General features: G+C 44.0%; 1 protein-coding gene across 1 annotated transcript; it reads left to right on the forward strand.

Moving 5' to 3' along the window:
• The first annotated feature begins 3,569 nt into the window (after positions 1–3,569).
• Positions 3,570–4,690, forward strand: LOC117129302 (oleosin-B6-like). Its single transcript, XM_033282866.1, has 2 exons — positions 3,570–4,188; positions 4,650–4,690. The coding sequence occupies exons 1-2, from the start codon at positions 3,570–3,572 to the stop codon at positions 4,688–4,690; spliced, it is 660 nt and encodes a 219-aa protein (XP_033138757.1).
• The last annotated feature ends 14,965 nt before the right edge of the window (positions 4,691–19,655 follow it).

The following is a 19,655-nucleotide window of genomic DNA, read 5'->3' on the forward strand; positions in this document are numbered from 1 at the left end:
ATTTATATTTACTCGCTTGTTACTATTGCTATTCCATTTAAACATTTACAACCTTTAGAATTAGTAAACACTAGATTTAATTGTTCCCTAACTCCTTGTGGATTCGATCCCTAAGTACTACATCTGAACCTCTTTTGATGAGAGTAACACTCGTTAGGGTAATTTGAGTGGTATCAACGTTCGAGAAAGAAATCAAACGCCCCTAGATTCGTTAAGAGAGACGTCGAACCCCGAAAATGCCAGTCTATTCGGCACTCCGGAGATCCCAAGCGCTCGATCCAGACGCTACACGGGAGAAACCTCACAACGACCCTCGCCGCAGGGCATGATCCACCGAAGGTTAAGTTATAGCGGATTGGACGAAATCGACACTGGGCTGCAATGTCCACAAATCACTTCGATCCAATTCCAAAACGGATCAACAGAAAGGCAGGGGGAACCAAGAATGCAGACCCCACCGTCAAATCATTTGATCCCCTAAAATCTAACTCCATCCGCCACGAGGACCCTCCATCAGGCAGGATTCGACAACCTAACAGAACAAGCTCGGAGGAATGAACATCGCGCCCCCGTCAATATCGACCTCCAACGGGAAGACCTAGGGATCCTGAGTGAAACCGGAGCGTTCCAGAATTATATCGAGAGGAATGACGTCGAGCTAAAAAGGATACATGAGGGTGCATCATGATGGGAAGTTAAAATTCCCTGAATATGCAGAAAACTCGGACCCAAAGGCCCACGTACGAGCCTTCATGTAATAACCCTCATGAGCCAATAAATTTTTGGTCGAGAAAAATCCCGCTCGACCAGTTTTTAGTTGGTTCAACAAGGATTAATAAAAATAAAGATCGACCCGGTAGATTAATTTCTCGAAGGGACTGTCTTGTGGTTGAAAGACCTTCACTTGATAGTTTGGTCGAGTCTTAATATTTTGGTCGAATTTTTATTAAACTGGAAGAGATTTTCCGAGAGCAAGACGAGAGCCAAAGACAAGGAATATTTGGTTGAAAAATTATTGAAAATTATCAACCAACTGCTACAATTAATTTTGGACCAGACCCATGTCTTCCACCAGCCTGGTTGCTCAGTCTTTAATCACATGACTTGCACCTGCCTGCTTGCCTAGCTTCTTCAGTAACTGTCACATGACAATCACAAGCTGCCTGCTTGCTTTGTTTCTTAGATTTTCATGTGAGAAGCACATGAAAGGGCTGGAGTTTCTTCAGGTTAAGGAAAGGACAGAAGCTTGTGCTGAGAGTGCTGAAGCAGCTGGCCAGCTGTCCCCACTCAGCTTAGCTTTGTCCTGAGTGAAACCCTCACCTGAAGCAAGCTCACCTCATATTTAACCCCTCTCCAGCTGCTTCCCACGTTCAGAACCCTGCAGAAAAACCTAGAGAATTTCAGAGAGAAAGAGAGAAAGAAGAACAGAAAAATCAGTGAGAAAAATCAAGAAAATAAATCAAGAAAAAATTGGTGGTGACCTAATCTTCAACCTTAGCTCAGTTTCTTACCTTCGGAAAGATCAGAAGGTGAGATTTTTAAATAAAACCCTAGACCTAGTTGAGTTCAGATCATGATCAGACCTTGATCTTTCTCTTTGATCAGTCCAGCCACAAGCTTACCTTGGAGAAGAGGATCAGCTGAGGCCATCTAGTCCTTTGGTTCATCTTGGTAAGCTTTGGTCTCCTTGCCTCAGTCAGTATCTGATCAGAACAGTTGATGTTTAGTTTAGGTCTTGGTCGGATCAGTTGTATAAGTTCTGATACAGTTCAGTTCTTGTTAATTTCGGTTTGAATCAACCTCTTAGAACCACCAGCTATGATATTTTGATCTGGCTTTGAGTAAACCGATTTGAACTCAGTCTGATCTTGTCCTGAACTTTGGTAGACTGACTAGAACCGAGCTGAACTTGTATAGTCTGAGCAGAACCAAGCTTGAACTGATCTGATCTAAGGTGTTAAGGCATGAACCGAACTGATCTTGTGATCATACCACTCTGTTTCAGGTCAGAGGTAGAGTAAAGCTTGAAGTATCCAGTCCTGTCCATTCAGCCTTGTTCAAGTGGAACTCAAGTCTTGTCCAAGCCAGTTTCAAGACTAATCTTTAGGTGATTCTAGAGAGAAGATGAGATAGATCATGAATGTGTACATGATTGAGTTGAAATTGTAGTATCTCAATTAGATAGTAAAGTCTTTGAATCCTTTAAGAAGTGTATGGGTTTACTTAGTGTAAACACTTACACTTAAAGATTAATCAAAAGGTTAAAGTGAGGTTAATCATAATCATAGTACTTGTTCCCAAGTACTAATCTTAATTATGAAATAATCATGGTTTTGATTATGGATTAATCTTGGTTTAATTAAAAATTTAATCTGAGATTAATTAAGGAGTAATCATGATTAATTAAGTACTAATCTTGGATTAATTAAAGATTAATATGAGATTAATTAAGGATTAATCTAGGATTAATTAAGAGTTAATTATGATTAATTAAGGATTAATTATAGATTAATTTGAAATAAATATGGAAGTAAAATAATGTGAAGTAAAATGATGTGAAGTCTTGTTATATTCACTATCCCTAAAGCCCCCGCATTACCGTGACTTGGTCCTGCGAATGGAACAAGGTCATGAAGACACGATGATGGGGTAGCTCCCTGGAGACCGTGTACTGCATGACGATGCAGTGTCGGATTGTTCATACCGGACATTTGACAATGATGGTGATGCTAACTCACTAGTCTCGGTTAGCCTTAGTGGTTTTTCGGGTCTAGTATATATATTGTATTATATGATTATGGTAACGGGCGGGTGTTGTGGAAGTGATGTTTAAAAATAAGAATTCACAATGATGATCGATATTAAAATATAGTACTAGTACTTGCATGATCATGTATATGCATATGATAATTGCTTGATTTATTATTGATTGTGTTGTGATTCTAGATTCACTGAGTAAACTAGTTGCTCATGACTCATTTGTGTGTGTAGGTAACCCTTAGGCGGGAGACACTTAAATCTTTTGGACGGAAGGAGCGGCCAACCAGAGGTAGTATTTTGTTGTCCTTGCAACGTACATTTTGATGTATATATACTTAAAACGTTGTTGGGCGATAGGCCGTAGGGTAAACTATAACAGTTTGTAAGATGTTTAAAGTAAATAAATAATGTATAAAAGATGTTTATAAATCACGAGTTTTCATATGATATTAGTCCTTGTCCGGGACGAACTAACTATCGAATATTGCTTTATCGGGTTGAAAAGCCTAGAGTAATATCCGATAGGAGAGTCTGTGTTCTTTGGTTGTTGGTCTAAGGTGATCGGATTTATTTCGAGATCCTCGAGTCAACCATCAGGGAACATCGACCGTGTCATTTTCGGTTATCTACGATCGGGGGTGTCACAAAGGTGGTATCAGAGCATTGTTATACGATGCTAGAATGAGACTTGTTTCAAAAAACTTTCGAGTCAAAAATGTGTCGCAAGGATAATTAGGATATGCTGGTTTGTTCCTTCTTTTAGGAATTGATAGACCTGGGTAGAAACTTACCATGATCTTTTGTTGCAGATGCCACCGAGACATGCACATCGTGGTGGACATTATCTACCGATACCTATTTCATCATCTTCAGACTCCTCGCCGTCATCTACTCCGGCACCACTTCTGACTCCTAGCTTTGAGGCTACACCTTCAGGCTCTAGCTTTGAGACTGACCCGTCTGAAGGGTCATATGATCAGACACCAGAGCACATTCCTTTGTCTCCAGACCCATACTTTATGGACATCGAGGTGGATGTGGTACACGATAGTCCAGTGCATGGAGATCATCCCGCAGCTCCTGCATCTCCTGCCGCTGATATTCCACCAGCTCCTGCCGCTCATATTCCACCGGCCCCTGCCGCACCTATTCCGGCAGCACAACCTCAACCAGCGCCAACAGATCCAGCTATGATAGCACTTCTGGAACTGATGGCTGAGATGGTGAATTCGCAATATCAAGCATTGAATGCACAGCGAGAAGCACAGCGTGCTCAGCCAGCTCCAGTACCTACCACTTCTCACCCGGACTTCCTGAAGATAGTCATGATTATGAAGAACTTGGGGACGAAGCATTACCAGGGAGGCACTGATCCCTTTAAAGCTGATGCGTGGCTTCACAATCTCGAGCAGAACTTTGTTGCAACCTGTTGTCCGGAAGAATTTAAAAAAGACGTGGCTGTTTACTATTTAGAGAAGGACGCCATCAGTTGGTGGTTATGCGTAGAGAGGAACTTTGGAGACTTCAATCTGAGTTGGGCTGACTTCCGTACAGCGTTCGTTCGAAAGTACTTCCCACCGGAAGCCCGTGATCGATTGGAGATTAAATTCATGGAGCTAGTTCAGGGAGGATTATCTGTTAGGAAGTATGAGGCAGAGTTCACCCGTCTCAGGAAGTATGTCCACTATGGTCGAGAGGACGAGATGATGATTATCCGTAAGTTCCTTCGAGGACTTAACCCATATATCAGGAGCAGACTTGAGGCAGTAGAGTTTCATCGGCTTGCTGATCTTGTTGAGCGTGCTGTGAACGTTGAGGAGGCCATTGCTGCTGAGAGAGCTTCTTCTAGCAATGCCGCACAACCTAGACGTCCATCTGTTCCGTTCCAGCCTCAGCCGCATTCTGCTATGCAGCGAGGACGAGGAGGTAGAGCTTTTCGGGGAGGTCGTTCTGGAGGTTCTAGACCTAGAACCCCGACTTGTTTCACTTGTGGCCAGCTGGGCCATGTTAGGAGGGATTGTCCGACCGTGGGACAGTTCCAACCGGCTGTACCATCTCACATCACTTGTTTCACGTGTGGAGAGCGAGGACATTATGCGACATCATGTCCACGCACTCATCTTGCTCAGCCTGTTGTTTCGAGTGCTCGACCCGCCAGACCAGTTAACCCACCTTTACCCTTACCTCCTGCTAAGCGTCAAGCCACTGCTGGTAGGGCTTACGCTTTAGAGTTACCAGGACCATCCGGACCACCTCAGGGTCCGATTTCAGGTTTGTTTTCTTATCCGATTGAGTGTTGCATAAATTATTAAAAATAAAAAATAATTGATTTGTGAATTAGTGATATAAAAATATTATAAAAGTGGTTGAGTAAGTAATTGACGGTAAAGTCAATTATTGTCAGGGACTTTGCTTGTGTGTGGAATATCCGCCCACATCCTTTTCGATTCAGGAGCAACACATAGTTTTGTAGCTCCCGAAGTAGCATCCCAATTCGATGGAGAATTCACTAAGGTGAATTTATCCATTCCCGTTCTAACTCCCGGAGATCAAGTTCTTGAAACTGAAGGCTGTATTCTAAGAGTTCCAATCATTATCCAAGATATGGTTTTTCCGGCTGATTTGTTAGTTCTCCCCTTAGAGAGGTACGAGGTAATCTTAGGGATGGATTGGCTGTCAAGTTACCGAGCTCACCTTGATTGTGGTCGAGGAAAGATTGTTTTCGAGAGAGATACCCAACCCCCTTTAGCTTACCATGGCATAGTACCAAGTGATGGAGCGTCATTAGTGTCAGCATTGAGAATTGAAAACCTTTTGGAGAAGGGTGAAGAAGTATACTTAGTGACCTTAGTTGCTGGACTAGTAGAAGACGAGAAAAAGCAGAACATGGAAGAAATACCAGTAGTCAGAGAATATGAGGACGTGTTTAAGGCATTAGAGGGATTGCCGCCGTCTAGGAGTAACCCCTTTAGTATAACCTTAGAACCCGGATCAGCTGCAATAGCAAAGGCACCATACCGAATGGCACCAGCAGAACTCGCCGAGTTGAAGCAGCAGTTAGCTGATTTGTTAGAAAAGGGTTTCATACGTCCTAGTTCATCACCATGGGGAGCACCCGTTCTATTTGTAAAGAAGAAAGACGGAAGCATGCGGTTATGTATTGATTATCGTGAAATCAATAACGTAACCATAAAAGACAAGTACCCACTCCCAAGAATTGATGAGCTGTTAGACCAGTTACAAGGCGCAAGCTGGTTTTCGAAGATTGATTTAGCTTCAGGTTATCATCAGATTCCAATTTCCGAAACCGATATCATGAAGACCGCCTTTAGAACCCGCTATGGACACTTTGAGTTCGTAGTAATGCCTTTTGGTCTTACCAATGCCCCGGCTGCATTTATGCGACTGATGAATGAAGTATTTCGGGATTACCTGGATGAGTTTGTTATCATATTCATTGACGACATCCTCATATATTCCCGAAGTGCAGAAGAACACGAAAGGCATCTACGATTAGTTTTGGAGCGTCTCCGAGATCAAAAGCTTTTTGCAAAGCTTAGTAAATGTCGTTTCTGGAAAAGAGAAGTTGGCTTCTTAGGACATCGAGTGTCAGAAGAAGGAGTTGCCGTCGATCCAGAAAACATAGCTGCTATTAAGGAATGGCCGCATCCGACTTCTGTTACCGAGATTCGAAGTTTTCTCGGATTGGACGGCTATTACAGAAAGTTTGTCCAAGCATTTGCAAGCATATCAAAGCCTTTGACTCGTCTTACCGGTAAAGGGATTGCTTATGAATGGAGTATAGAAACCGAGAAAGCATTCGAAAAGTTAAAAGAAGCTTTGACGACTGCACTTATCTTAGCATTGCCTAAGCCTAACCAACCATACACCATGTATACGGATGCATCTCATGTTGGTTTAGGTTGTGTGCTGATGCAAGAAGATAAGGTAATCGCCTATGCATCTAGGCAACTAAGAAAGCATGAAGTGAATTATCTGACACATGACCTAGAGATGGCTGCAGTAATATTTGCCCTTCGGATTTGGCGATCATATTTGTATGGTGAGAAGATCCAAGTGTTCACTGACCATAAAAGCCTTAAGTATCTTTTCACTCAACCTGATCTGAACCTAAGGCAAAGACGATGGATGGAGTTCGTAGCTGATTACGACATGCAGATCCTATACCATCCAGGAAAAGCCAACGTTGTTGCTGATGCGTTGAGCAGAAGGAAAGTTGATGTAGATGTTGAAAAAGAACTCCAGAACTTGGAAGCGGAATTCAAGATGATTAGTTTGGCTGCCTTAGAAGGAGAGGAAAGAGAACCTCTAGGACTACAAGCAGTAAGCCAAGCTGGTTTACTTTCTCGTATCCGAGAATATCAAATGAGAGATGTGAACCTGAAGAAGATACGAGAGCAGTTGAACGAAGGAAACATCGGAGGATATCAAGTTGCAAGTGATGGAACTTTGTTACTCAATGGTCGAGTAACTGTTCCGAAAGGAGAAGGACTTCAAGAGGAGATTCTAAGGACTGCACACCATTCTCTCTTAAGCATTCATCCCGGGAGCACAAAGATGTATCGAGATATCAGAAGATATTACCACTGGCCAGGGATGAAGAGAGATGTTGCCATATGGGTTTCTTAGTGTCAAATTTGCCAGAGGATAAAAGCTGAACACAAAGTCCCAGGTGGCTTACTTCAAAGCCTACCTATCCCTGAATGGAAATGGGATGCAGTAGCGATGGACTTTATTTCTGGTTTACCTCGAGCACCCGGCCGTGGGAATGATGCAGTTTGGGTGATTGTCGATCGTCTCACCAAATCTGCTCATTTCCTATCGATGAAACTTACAGACAAAGTTGAGACGTTAGCAGAGCTGTATTTGGAGGAAATAGTAAAGCTTCATGGGGTACCAGCAAATATAGTTTCAGACCGAGACCCGCGCTTTACAGCTGAATTTTGGCGAGCCTTTCAACAAGCCTTGGGAACTGATTTGCATATGAGTACAGCGTTTCATCCAGAAACCGATGGCCAAACCGAAAGAACCATTAGAACTCTGGAAGATCTGTTAAGGTTGTGTATCTTAGACTGGAATGGTCCGTGGGAAAAGTTTTTGCCGCTGATAGAATTCTCCTACAACAATAGCTACCACTCTAGTATTGGTATGTCACCATACGAAGCATTGTATGGTCGACCTTGTAGAACGCCAGTATGTTGGGCAGAAGTTGGTGAGAGAAGAATTCTTGGTCCAGAAATAGTAGATGAGGCTGCAGAAAAAGTAAGGATAATTCAAGCCAATATGAAGAAGGCTCAAGACCGACAAAAGAAGTATGCAGACCGCGGTAGAAGAGAAGTCATTTTTGCAGTAAATGATTTAGTCTTCTTGAAAGTAGCTGCACAAAAAGGAAAGGATCGATTTGGAAAAATTGGGAAGCTAGCTACTCGTTACATTGGGCCGTACCAAATTGTCGCTAGAGTTGGAAAAGTAGCCTATAGACTAGAACTTCCACACGATATGCCTATGCATCCGGTATTTCATGTGTCAATGCTGTGTAAGCATATACCAGATCCGAATATAGTCGAGCCGCAGCGACCAGAGAACTTGCAACCTAACCTTACTTATCCTGAAGGTCCTTTGCGAATAGGCGAGTGTCGTATCAAGAAATTGAAGAATAGGGAAATTTCGCAAGTTCAAGTATTTTGGGGAAAGCGACAGAGAGTTGTTATAACATGGGAGGATAAAGATAAGTTCAGAGTTGATTATCCAGAACTCTTCTCAGATACCCCAGTCGTCCAGTAAAGGGTGTACACTTGTTTTTTGAGAATTCGGGGACGAATTCTTTTAAGGGGGGAAGAGTGTAATAACCCTCATGAGCCAATAAATTTTTGGTCGAGAAAAATTCCGCTCGACCAGTTTTTAGTTGGTTCAACAAGGATTAATAAAAATAAAGATCGACCCGGTAGATTAATTTCTTGAAAGGACTGTCTTGTGGTTGAAAGACTTTCACTTGATAGTTTGGTCGAGTCTTAATATTTTGGTCGAATTTTTATTAAAATGGAAGAGATTTTCCGAGAGCAAGAAGAGAGCCAAAGATAAGGAATATTTGGTTGAAAAATTATTGAAAATTATCAACCAACTGCTACAATTAATTTTGGACCAGACTCATGTCTTCCACCAGCCTGCTTGCTCACTCAAGTCTTTAATCACATGACTTGCACCTGCCTGCTTGCCTAGCTTCTTCAGTAACTGTCACATGACAATCACAAGCTGCCTGCTTGCCTTGTTTCTTAGATTGTCATGTGAGAAGCACATGAAAGGGCTGGAGTTTCTTCAGGTTAAGGAAAGGACAGCAGCTTGTGCTGAGAGTGCTGAAGCAGCTGGCCAGCTGTCCCCACTCAGCTTAGCTTTGTCCTGAGTGAAACCCTCACCTGAAGCAAGCTCACCTCATATTTAACCCCTCTCCAGCTTCTTCCCACATTCAGAACCCTGCCGAAAAACCTAGAGAATTTCAGAGAGAAAAAGAGAAAGAAGAACAGAAAAATCAGTGAGAAAAATCAAGAAAATAAATCAAGAAAAAATTGGTGGTGACCTAATCTTCAACCTTAGCTCAGTTTCTTACCTTGGGAAAGATCAGAAGGTGAGATTTTTAAATAAAACCCTAGACCTAATTGAGTTCAGATCATGATCAGACCTTGATCTTTCTCTTTGATCAGTTCAGCCACAAGCTTACCTTGGAGAAGAGGATCAGCTGAGGCCATCTAGTCCTTTGGTTCATCTTGGTAAGCTTTGGTCTCCTTGCCTCAGTCAGTATCTGATCAGAACAGTTGATGTTTAGTTTAGGTCTTGGTCGGATCAGTTGTATAAGTTCTGATACAGTTCAGTTCTTGTTAATTTCTGTTTGAATCAACCTCTTAGAACCGCCAGCTATGATATTTTGATCTGGCTTTGAGTAAACCGATTTGAACTCAGTCTGATCTTGTCCTGAACTTTGGTAGACTGACTAGAACCGAGCTGAACTTGTATAGTCTGAGCAGAACCAAGCTTGAACTGATCTGATCTAAGGTGTTAAGGCATGAACCGAACTGATCTTGTGATCATACCACTCTGTTTCAGGTCAGAGGTAGAGTAAAGCTTGAAGTATCCAGTCCTGTCCATTCAGCCTTTATCAAGTGGAACTCAAGTCTTGTCCAAGCAAGTTTCAAGACTAATCTTTAGATGAGTCTAGAGAGAAGATGAGATAGATCATGAATGTGTACATGATTGAGTTTAAATTGTAGTATCTCAATTAGATAGTAAAGTCTTTGAATCCTTTAAGAAGTGTATGGGTTTACTTAGTGTAAACACTTACACTTAAAGATTAATCAAAAGGTTAAAGTGAGGTTAATCATAATCATAGTACTTGTTCCCAAGTACTAATCTTAATTATGAAATAATCATGGTTTTCATTATGGATTAATCTTGGTTTAATTAAGAATTTAATTTAAGATTAATTAAGGAGTAATCATGATTAATTAAGTACTAATCTTGGATTAATTAAAGATTAATTAAGGATTAATCTAGGATTAATTAAGAGTTAATTATGATTAATTAAGGATTAATTATAGATTAATTTGAAATAAATATGGAAGTAAAATAATGTGAAGTAAAATGATGTGAAGTAAAATGATGTGAAGTCTTGTTATATTCACTATCTCTAAAGCCCCCGCATTACCGTGACTTGGTCCTGCGAATGGAACAAGGTCATGAAGACACGATGATGGGGTAGCTCCCTGGAGACCGTGTACTGCCATGACGATGCAGTGTCGGATTGTTCATACCGGACATTCGACAATGATGGTGATGCTAACTCACTAGTCTCGGTTAGCCTTAGTGGTTTCTCGGGTCTAGTATATATATTGTATTATATGATTATGGTAACGGGCGGGTGTTGTGGAAGTGATGTTTAAAAATAAGAATTCACAATGATGATCGATATTAAAGTATAGTACTAGTACTTGCATGATCATGTATATGCATTTGATAATTGCTTGATTTATTATTGATTGTGTTGTGATTTTAGATTCACTGAGTAAACTAGTTGCTCATGACTCATTTGTGTGTGCAGGTAACCCTTAGGCGGGAGACACTTAAATCTTTTGGACGGAAGGAGCGGCCAACCAGCGGTAGTATTTTGTTGTCCTTGCAACGTACATTTTGATGTATATTTTCTTAAAACGTTGTTGGGCGATAGGTCGTAGGGTAAACTATAACAGTTTGTAAGATGTTTAAAGTAAATAAATAATGTATAAAAGATGTTTATAAATCACGAGTTCTCATATGATATTAGTCCTTGTCCGGGACGAACTAACTATCGAATATTGCTTTATCGGGTTGAAAAGCCTAGAGTAATATCCGATAGGAGAGTCTGTGTTCTTTGGTTGTTGGTCTAAGGTGATCGGATTTATTTCGAGAACCTCGGGTCGACCATCAGGGAACATCTACCGTGTCATTTCCGGTTATCTACGATCGGGGGTGTCACACTTCCGCCTAGCAATATAAAGAGCACACCTCACCGACGACGAAAAAGAGGCCCGTTACTGCCGCTTCTTCGCCGAGAACCTCACGGGAGCCGCCCTCGAATGGTTCGCTGGACTAGATGAAAACTCGATTGACAACTTCACCCAGTTGGTATCTATGTTCCTCAAACAGTACTCAGTCTTCATAGAAACAAGAGTTGCCGAGGCAGATCTTTGGAATCTCAAGCAAGCGCCTTTCGAGCTGTTGAGAGCATACATAAACAAGTTCCGACAAATCAAAGCCAAGATTTTGCATCCAAACAAAGTTGTCGCCTTGGCAGCACTGAAGAATGGCATTTGGTTCTCATCCAAATTCAGGGAAGAACTGGCAGTACGATCACCTATCTCGTTGGGTGACACCTTAAACTGAGCCTCTTACTTCGCCACCCATGAAGAGGAGGTCGCAGCCTTGAAGAAGCAGTATAGCGCGAACAAAAAAAATGTAGCGAAAAAGCCAACCGCTCCTAAAGAACCAGCGACCAAAGGGCAACATTCCTACGCAATAAACAATGTTGGGGTCAAAAACGGTCACGACGGAATTAAAATCCGAAAATCCTCGGAAATCGTATTTCCGAAAGAGATAGTAAAAAGAAAAATATAATTTTTATAAAAAATAATCAACTCAAGCTCGATCATTGCGAAACTACCACGCATGCACGCTATCTGGTCGCTACGTAGCGACCGAGCCCGAGCCAAGCCCGGTCGCTATAAAAAGAAAAATATAATTTTTGTAAAAAATAATCAACTCAAGCTCGATCATTGCGAAACTACCGCGCATGCACGCTATCTGGTCGCTACGTAGCGACCGAGCCCGAGCCAAGCTCGGTCGCTACGTTGCGACCGGGCTCGAACCAAAGATCGGTCGCTACGTAGCGACCAAGCGTTCGTCTCGCTCGATCGCTACGTAGCGACCGGGCTCGAACCAAAGATTGGTCGCTACGTAGCGATCGAGCTCTTCCGAAACGTCGAGACGACACCAGTCCATGCATTCTCTTCAAACCATCAATGCTATCTCCCGAAGACCTTAGCGAGCTCAGTCTATGATTTCTGCTATTTTAGATCATCGATCAAACTTTACGGATTAACACCGCGGAAAGTTCATTCCTTATCGAAAGAAATCGTATTAAACGCTTCGAGTCGGAAGACGGCCCAAAGGGACCTAAAACACGACTCGAGGCCCATCCTACGATTTTTTAACCAAAAGCCCGTAAACCACAGCACGGTTTACGCTTGGTCCATAAGGAAAGATAAATGTCAAGTTTCCGCGGATAAATACAAAAGTTTTGAGGATAATTACGAAGATCCGAAATAATGGAATATCTCTATTTTATGCTATGACGGCTTAAGGGCAGAAGAGTAAAAGCGTAAACCGACCTTGGAGCTAGTATATAAGGAGTCCTAGGCGAGGAGCGTGGACGAAAGATTTTTTCAGAGCAAACTTAGCACTTAGAGCAATTTAGGCAATTTTCCGTTTTTGTTATTTCGAGCTGCAACTCAATTAGGTTTAGCCGTCTTAGGGTTGCTAGAACAAGGAATCTCGCCGACAGCTCTCGAGCCCAGGCTTATACCTTGTTGTAAACGCTCATACGCAAATTCGGAATAAGATCTTCTTTGCTCTCTTTTTTCGATTTCTTATTTTTATCGTTGTTATTCTCGTGTTCTGATTGCTTGACGTGTGGTAATTAGCAGATATCCGGATCCTCTGGAAAATTAGGGTTTTCCTAGTTTCCTTATTTAAACGGAAATCGACAGTGCGAATTTTGGTTCCCACAGTTTGGCGCTAGAAGGAGGGGGATACGGATCAATCTAACCCGCAAAAACCACATCACACTCAATCAGACATGTCAACTAACGACGTGGATAACGTGCAGACTTCTATTAACGGAAGCAGCGGCACCAATCTCCACACTCCAGCAGCGGACGTACCTGCGGCCAACGCACCAGCCAACGCCGCGACGCTCGAGGAGTTCAAAAAGATGTTCGCCACCTATGAGAAAAGGTCGGAAGAACAGGATAAGCTCGTGAGTACCTAAACCAAACAGGTTGAAACTTTAACGGCAAGGACTCGAGCAATCCGTCCCCGCGGAACCACCAGAATCCGCGGGAAGAAACTCGACTTCGCTACCCCACTCGACAGATCTGGAGTCGCTCGGGAACGACCTTCGGATCAAAACCCTAGTGAGAAATCTCCCATCGAAAAGAGGAACCCTGAAAGTCCTCCGCCTCCTGCAAAGGATTCGGAGAATAACGAAGCCGAACACATCGACCTGGATCCTAGCGATGTCTCCAACGAGCTCACTCCCAGTAAACGCCGACAGGCTCAGAAATCTACTGACGAGACATCGGATATCCGCGATCTTCGCGACTACATCACCAAGAATGCGGCGGAAGTGAGAGCCGTAAATTCTCAAATCCATCATGCTACTAGTGCTGCCCCCGAAATCGATCGACTACTGGAAGGAGCTCGGAAGACCCCTTTTACCAGTCGCATTTCAGACATGAGGGTATCCGATCCGGGAAAAATCAAAGTACCGAAGTACGATGGTACGGCCGATCCAAAAGCGCACCTTCAGGCTTTTCACATCGCGATGGGAAGAGCGAGACTGAAGGACGGCGAAAAAGATGCCGGCTACTGCCGCCTGTTCGTCGAAAATCTTGAAGTAGCGGCGCTCGAATGGTTCGCACGCCTTCATCGCAACACTATCGGGAGTTTCCAACAGCTCGCATCGGAATTTCTCAAACAATACTCTGTGTTCATAGACAAAGAAACTTCTGATGTCGATCTCTGGAGTCTCTCCCAAAGGGAAGACGAACCCCTCCGTGAGTTTATCAGCCGTTTCAAACTGATAATGTCCAGGGTCAGCGGGATAAGCGACAAAGTGGCCATTGACGCGCTGAGAAAGACGCTCTGGTACAAGTCAAAATTCAGAAAGTGGATAACCCTCGACAAACCGCGAACGATCCAGGACGCCCTCCACAAAGCAACAGACTACATCATAGTCGAGGAAGAAACTAAAGTCTTATCGCAAAAACATAAGGCGGCAAGACCATCCTCGAAGGACGTTGATCCGAAAGCAAGAAAGAAGAACTCTCGTAACGACAAGTACGTCCATCACGAGGGGGAAGATCTCCAAGGGGTGCATAATTATGCGATCAATTCGGATCAAGGCCGAACCACACGCAACACGTGGACCCGCAATCAAGGGTATGACGAAAACACCTTCTGCGACTTCCATCAGTCCCGAGGACACTCCACGACCAACTGCAAAGTCCTAGGAGCAAGGCTAGCCGCGAAGCTACTCGCTGGAGAGCTCTCGGAAGTAACCAGCGTCAAGGATCTCATCCTCGACTCTGATCGCCCTCCAAAGACGGACAGAAATCCGTCCGCTGAAAAATCCCCTCAACGAAACCAGCATGGGGATAAACGCGGTAGGAGGCCGGACGACAAGGGGAATGATAACAATCGTCGCAGAGTCAACATGATCATCGGAGGATCACAATACTGCGGTGATACTGTGTCGGCCATCAAGGCTTACCATAGGAAGGCAGAGTCGAGTGTAAATTGGCCTACATGGTCTCCTCCCCGAGATGGCCAAAATTGCTCGATCACCTTCACAAAGGAGGAAGCCGGCGGCATCGATCAACCTCACTGTGATCCGCTCGTCATAGATCTCATCATACGAGACTTAGAAGTCAGAAGGGTACTCGTCGACACGGGAAGCACGGTCAACGTAATCTTCAGCGACACTCTCAAGCGGATGAGCATCGAACTCGGAGAAGTAATTCCGACGCCAAAACCGCTCAAGGGTTTTTCAGGCGAAGTATCAATGACTCTTGGATCAATCCAGTTGCCAGTCATGGCCAAAGAGATCACGAAAATCGTCGAGTTTGCGGTAGTCGATCATCCCGCTATCTACAACGTGATCATGGGAACTCCATGGGTTAATGCCATGCAAGCAGTTCCATCAACCTACCATCTGGGTCTCAAATTTCTGACCCCAAGCGGAGTCGCGGCTATCTGGAGATGCCAAAAACAGTCGCGGCTATGCTTCCTCGCAGAGCACACGTTAAGGCAAATCACGACTTCTGCAACTGCAAATCGCAAACGCACGAAGATGGATCGATTTACGGCCATAAATGCCCCAAGGAAAGACGAATTAAAATCGTCTGCCGACACAAACGCATCGGACGTCAAAACTCAACACGAATCCGAAGCCGACGCTACAATTCAATCGGAACATCCGGAAAATAGCGTTGACCCAGCCATGATCAACACGGTCAAGGCGGACAGCGCGACATCTACCGCCGAGTAAAAACGCTCGTGGCATGAAACAGAACTACGAGATGGCTTGATCCTCGAAAGGGGTACGTAGGCAGCTCGTCAAAAGACGAGTTCAGCTATCCCACTCTGTAAAAAGGGGGGGGGGAGTGGGTGCGTGTACTCGTATACTCCCACTTAGAAAAATCTTCATTATTGTAATCGAGTTTTTAGAAGCTTCAAAAACTTTTACTACAATCTACGTTGCTCCTTTTTATCAAAAACGTTTACGCTTCAGTTAAACACGAAAACTTTCAGGACACACCTGAAAATGTCAAGACTCTTGTCTGCAGCCTCATCCGGTCCAAAATCGTAAAATTATCATCTTTAAAACACTCAAAGATACACGTATAATCCTCGAAACTACTGCAAGACGTCGCAAAGTTAAAATTTGAAGATAATACGAACAAACTGTCCGAATGCGACCACTAAAACCTTACTCCCCGTTCGTCGATTGGCCCCGACGAACACGCCAACCGTCTTAAACAAACGCAATCTGATCACTCTTTTGATCTTCAAAAACGTCCAACACAAGGACAAAAGCGCGCTACAACAAAAATCCGAAATTTTGGTTTAGCACTTCCAGTTGGCTTAAAAATTGCCTCTGATAAGATGCTCGATTCGTACCATACAAGTCATATAAGCCGAGAACCTATCGCGGACTTTAAATCGGTACGAGTCAGGAAGAAATCGCAATAGGAAAAACGATAGCCGGCTAGTCACCGCACAAACCTTAACCGAAAGTAAACCTAGGTCTTGCCCTAAACCCAACGCTCTGGTCTCAAACATCTCAAGACATGATATCTAAAAGATACGAGATCCTAAACCATGTCTCTCCGTTCACGTCTCAATGTTCCCGAAAATGCTAAAGATAAGTAATTTTCTACGAAAATCACGAACGAACCAACATATTGAACGTCTCATCGGAATTAAATATGAGACGACAACTCATATCTACTTCTAAACCTACTCAGGAAAAACTCGAAATGAAACATTCGTCATATATATAAAACCGCGTAAAGCGGTAAGGGATTCAAAGCCACCAACGGCCAGTCCCGATAAGCAATAAAAACGGCCAAAACAGGCCCATACAAATCTCTCCAAATAAAGGCCACACTCGGCCTCATCACCTCTCATAGTCCAAAGTCAAAGTCCCCGGACAACGAAACACCAAACGCATCCGCGGGACGATCCATTTCCTCGCCACCATCGGGAAACCCGGTCGGAACCTCCTCGGTATCAGGGGAAACCGGGATGGAATCCCAGAACCCTTGGATCCGCTCGTCGATCGAGGGAATGAGAGCCTCAGCTTGGGCACGTTCGTTCATGCCACTCTTCATCAAGCTCATTTCCTTCTCGAACACATAGTCATCGGCTTGCGTCCTCCAAAGACTTCCGACTGAACCGCAGCACTCACGGAAATCACCCACCGAGGTAAAGGCATTCTTGAGGTTCCCATACTCAACCTGGAACTGAGAGGCACGAGTCTTCATCACCTCGACGATTTCTCTTTTTCCCTTCCTTTACGGACAGCCCGCGCATGATCACGAGTAAGTTGCGCCTCTCGCTCCAACATCTCGCCTTGCATGCGAGCGAGATCTCGTTCTGCTTTCTCCGCTTTAAAATGATAGACCATAGCTTCCCTATGGCTCGCTTCAATGGCCGAGCCAAGCAAGTTGAGGCCCTGCGAAACCAATTAACGCATTATAAGCAGAAAAAGAAATAACTAGGCAATCACAAATATTTTCGAAAAAATCAAACCCCGTTGATAATACGAGACCCTTCCGCGACAACCTTCGGCCTTCCTGTTTCATTCGTTGGTGGAGGAGCATCAAAGCCCGATGGTAAACCAGCGAAGAAATCGTCGAAGTCCGGAATAGGAACCTCGCTAGAACCGCTGCCATCGCCATGAGCAAGGTCTGGATCCCATCCCGGAAGCATAGAATCGTCCATCGAAAACTCTATGTCGCCAAGATCGATATCCTTCCCCTTTGAAGAATTCCACCCCGTCGCGGCAGCGGGGGCAGCGTCGGGACTCTGATCATCAGGCTCGGAGTCGTTCCCCGCTTCCACAGGATCGGGACACACAAACCTTAGCGCCTTCTGAACTCGTTTCGGCGTGAAAGATGTCCAGAAAAACGGACCATTCCTAAGAAGGTCCCTCACTTCAATGATATCCTCGGGAAACGGAGCCAGCGGGTTGATGAAAGGACGATCGTTCGGCAACCTCCGGAGTAGTGGGATATAACTCTCTTCGACAGATGCAGCGTCTATACGAACAAAGAATAAAATTTCTTCCACGAGTTGAAGTTGGAGCTGAACCTCTTAACCACCGACATGAAGCTCCGAGGGACCAGCCTATACTTTTCCTTATCCTTGACAAGCTGTAGCCTCAGAAGCGCTTCAAAGTGATCAACGGAAAGGGAGAGACCATGCTCATAGCTCAGGATCAGGATTCCAATAAGGTGCTGAATGGCAAGAGGATTCAGCTGGTTTATCGCCACCTCGAAACGATCCAGTACTCGGACAACGATTTTAGGAATCGGGAACAACAAGCGACAACGCACTTCGTAGCAAGTAAAGTAACCCTCCGGGGGGTTATCAGCGCGTTCGACTCGACGAGGAACCCGGAACTCCACCGTACTCGGAATATAATCTCGAGAAACTCGCCGGTACTCCTGCTCGGTGCCCCTTCCTCTATTGCACGATGGGTCAGGACCGGGAACGACTTCTTCTTGGGAGGAGTCATTGAACCGTAATGCGCAACCCACCATGCCTCATTCTCGGCGGGATCTACCGAGTGAGGCACGAACTCCATCTTCGGAACAATGAGCTCTTCATGTGCACTCGCGGATGAAGACCCTTTTCTCGCAATCTTTTTCTTGCTCGACATTTTATACTTCTCTTTTGGGAAAATAGAGGGAAAGGATGGAGAGAAAGAAAGAAAGTTTTTCTTATGAGAAATCTTGGAGAAAACAAGAAAGTGAAAAAAATGTGAAGAAATTACCTCCTTTCTTATAGGTATAAGAATTTACTATTCAAGCTCGGACTTTCGGATATTAATTCCATCCAACACGCCTAACTTGCCAAACATGCCTAACCGCACGCTAGGACTCTACAATGCATGGTCCTAACGGGCTGGGGGGCTAACTGTTGGGGTCAAAAACGGTCACGACGGAATTAAAATCCGAAAATTCTCGGAAATCGTATTTTCGAAAAAAGATAGTAAAAAGAAAAATATAATTTTCGTAAAAAATAATCAATACGAAGTTTTTACGAAGAAGTATCCTTGAAAGACTCGAAATAACAACTCAAGCTCGATCATTGCGAAACTACCGCGCATGCACGCTATCCGGTCGCTACGTAGCAACCAAGTCCAAGCGAATGCTCGGTTGCTACGTAGCGACCGAGCATCCATCCCGCTCGATCGCTACGTAGCGACCGGGCTCGAACCAAAGATCGGTCGCTATGTAGCGACCGAGCTCTTTTGAAACGTCGAGACGACACCAGTCCATGCATTCTCTTCAAACCATCAATGCTATCTCCCGAAGACCGTAGCAAGCTCAGTCTATGATTTCCGCTATTCTAGATCATCGATCAAACTTTGCGGATTAACACCGCGGAAAGTTAATTCCTTATCGGAAAAAATCGTAGTAAACGCTTCGAGTCGGAAGACGGCCCAAAGGGACCTAAAACACGACTCGAGGCCCATCCTACGATTTTTAACCAAAAGCCCGTAAACCACAACACGGTTTACGCTTGGTCCACAAGGAAAGATAAATGTCAAGTTTCCGCGGATAAATAAAGAAGTTTTGAGGATAATTATGAAGATCGGAAAAAATGGAATATCTCCATTTTATGCTATGACGGCTTAAGGGCAGAAGAGTAAAACCGTAAACCGACCTTGGAGCTAGTATATAAGGAGTCCTAGGCGAGGAGCGTAGAAGAAGGATTTTTTCAGAGCAAACTTAGCACTTAGAGCAATTTAGGCAATTTTTTGTTTTTGTTATTTCGAA

The sequence above is a fragment of the Brassica rapa genome, chromosome A10, assembly GCF_000309985.2.
Source record: "Brassica rapa cultivar Chiifu-401-42 chromosome A10, CAAS_Brap_v3.01, whole genome shotgun sequence".
Classification (NCBI taxonomy): Eukaryota; Viridiplantae; Streptophyta; class Magnoliopsida; order Brassicales; family Brassicaceae; genus Brassica; species Brassica rapa.

Excerpts from the sequence above, each read along its gene's own strand:
- LOC117129302 (XM_033282866.1), top strand. The coding sequence starts at position 3,570 with ATGCCACCGAGACATGCACATCGTGGTGGACATTATCTACCGATACCT. Across the intron at positions 4,189-4,649 it reads GCAGAACTTTGTTGCAACCT|CCTCAGCCGCATTCTGCTAT; the intron begins GTTGTCCGGAAG and ends GTTCCGTTCCAG.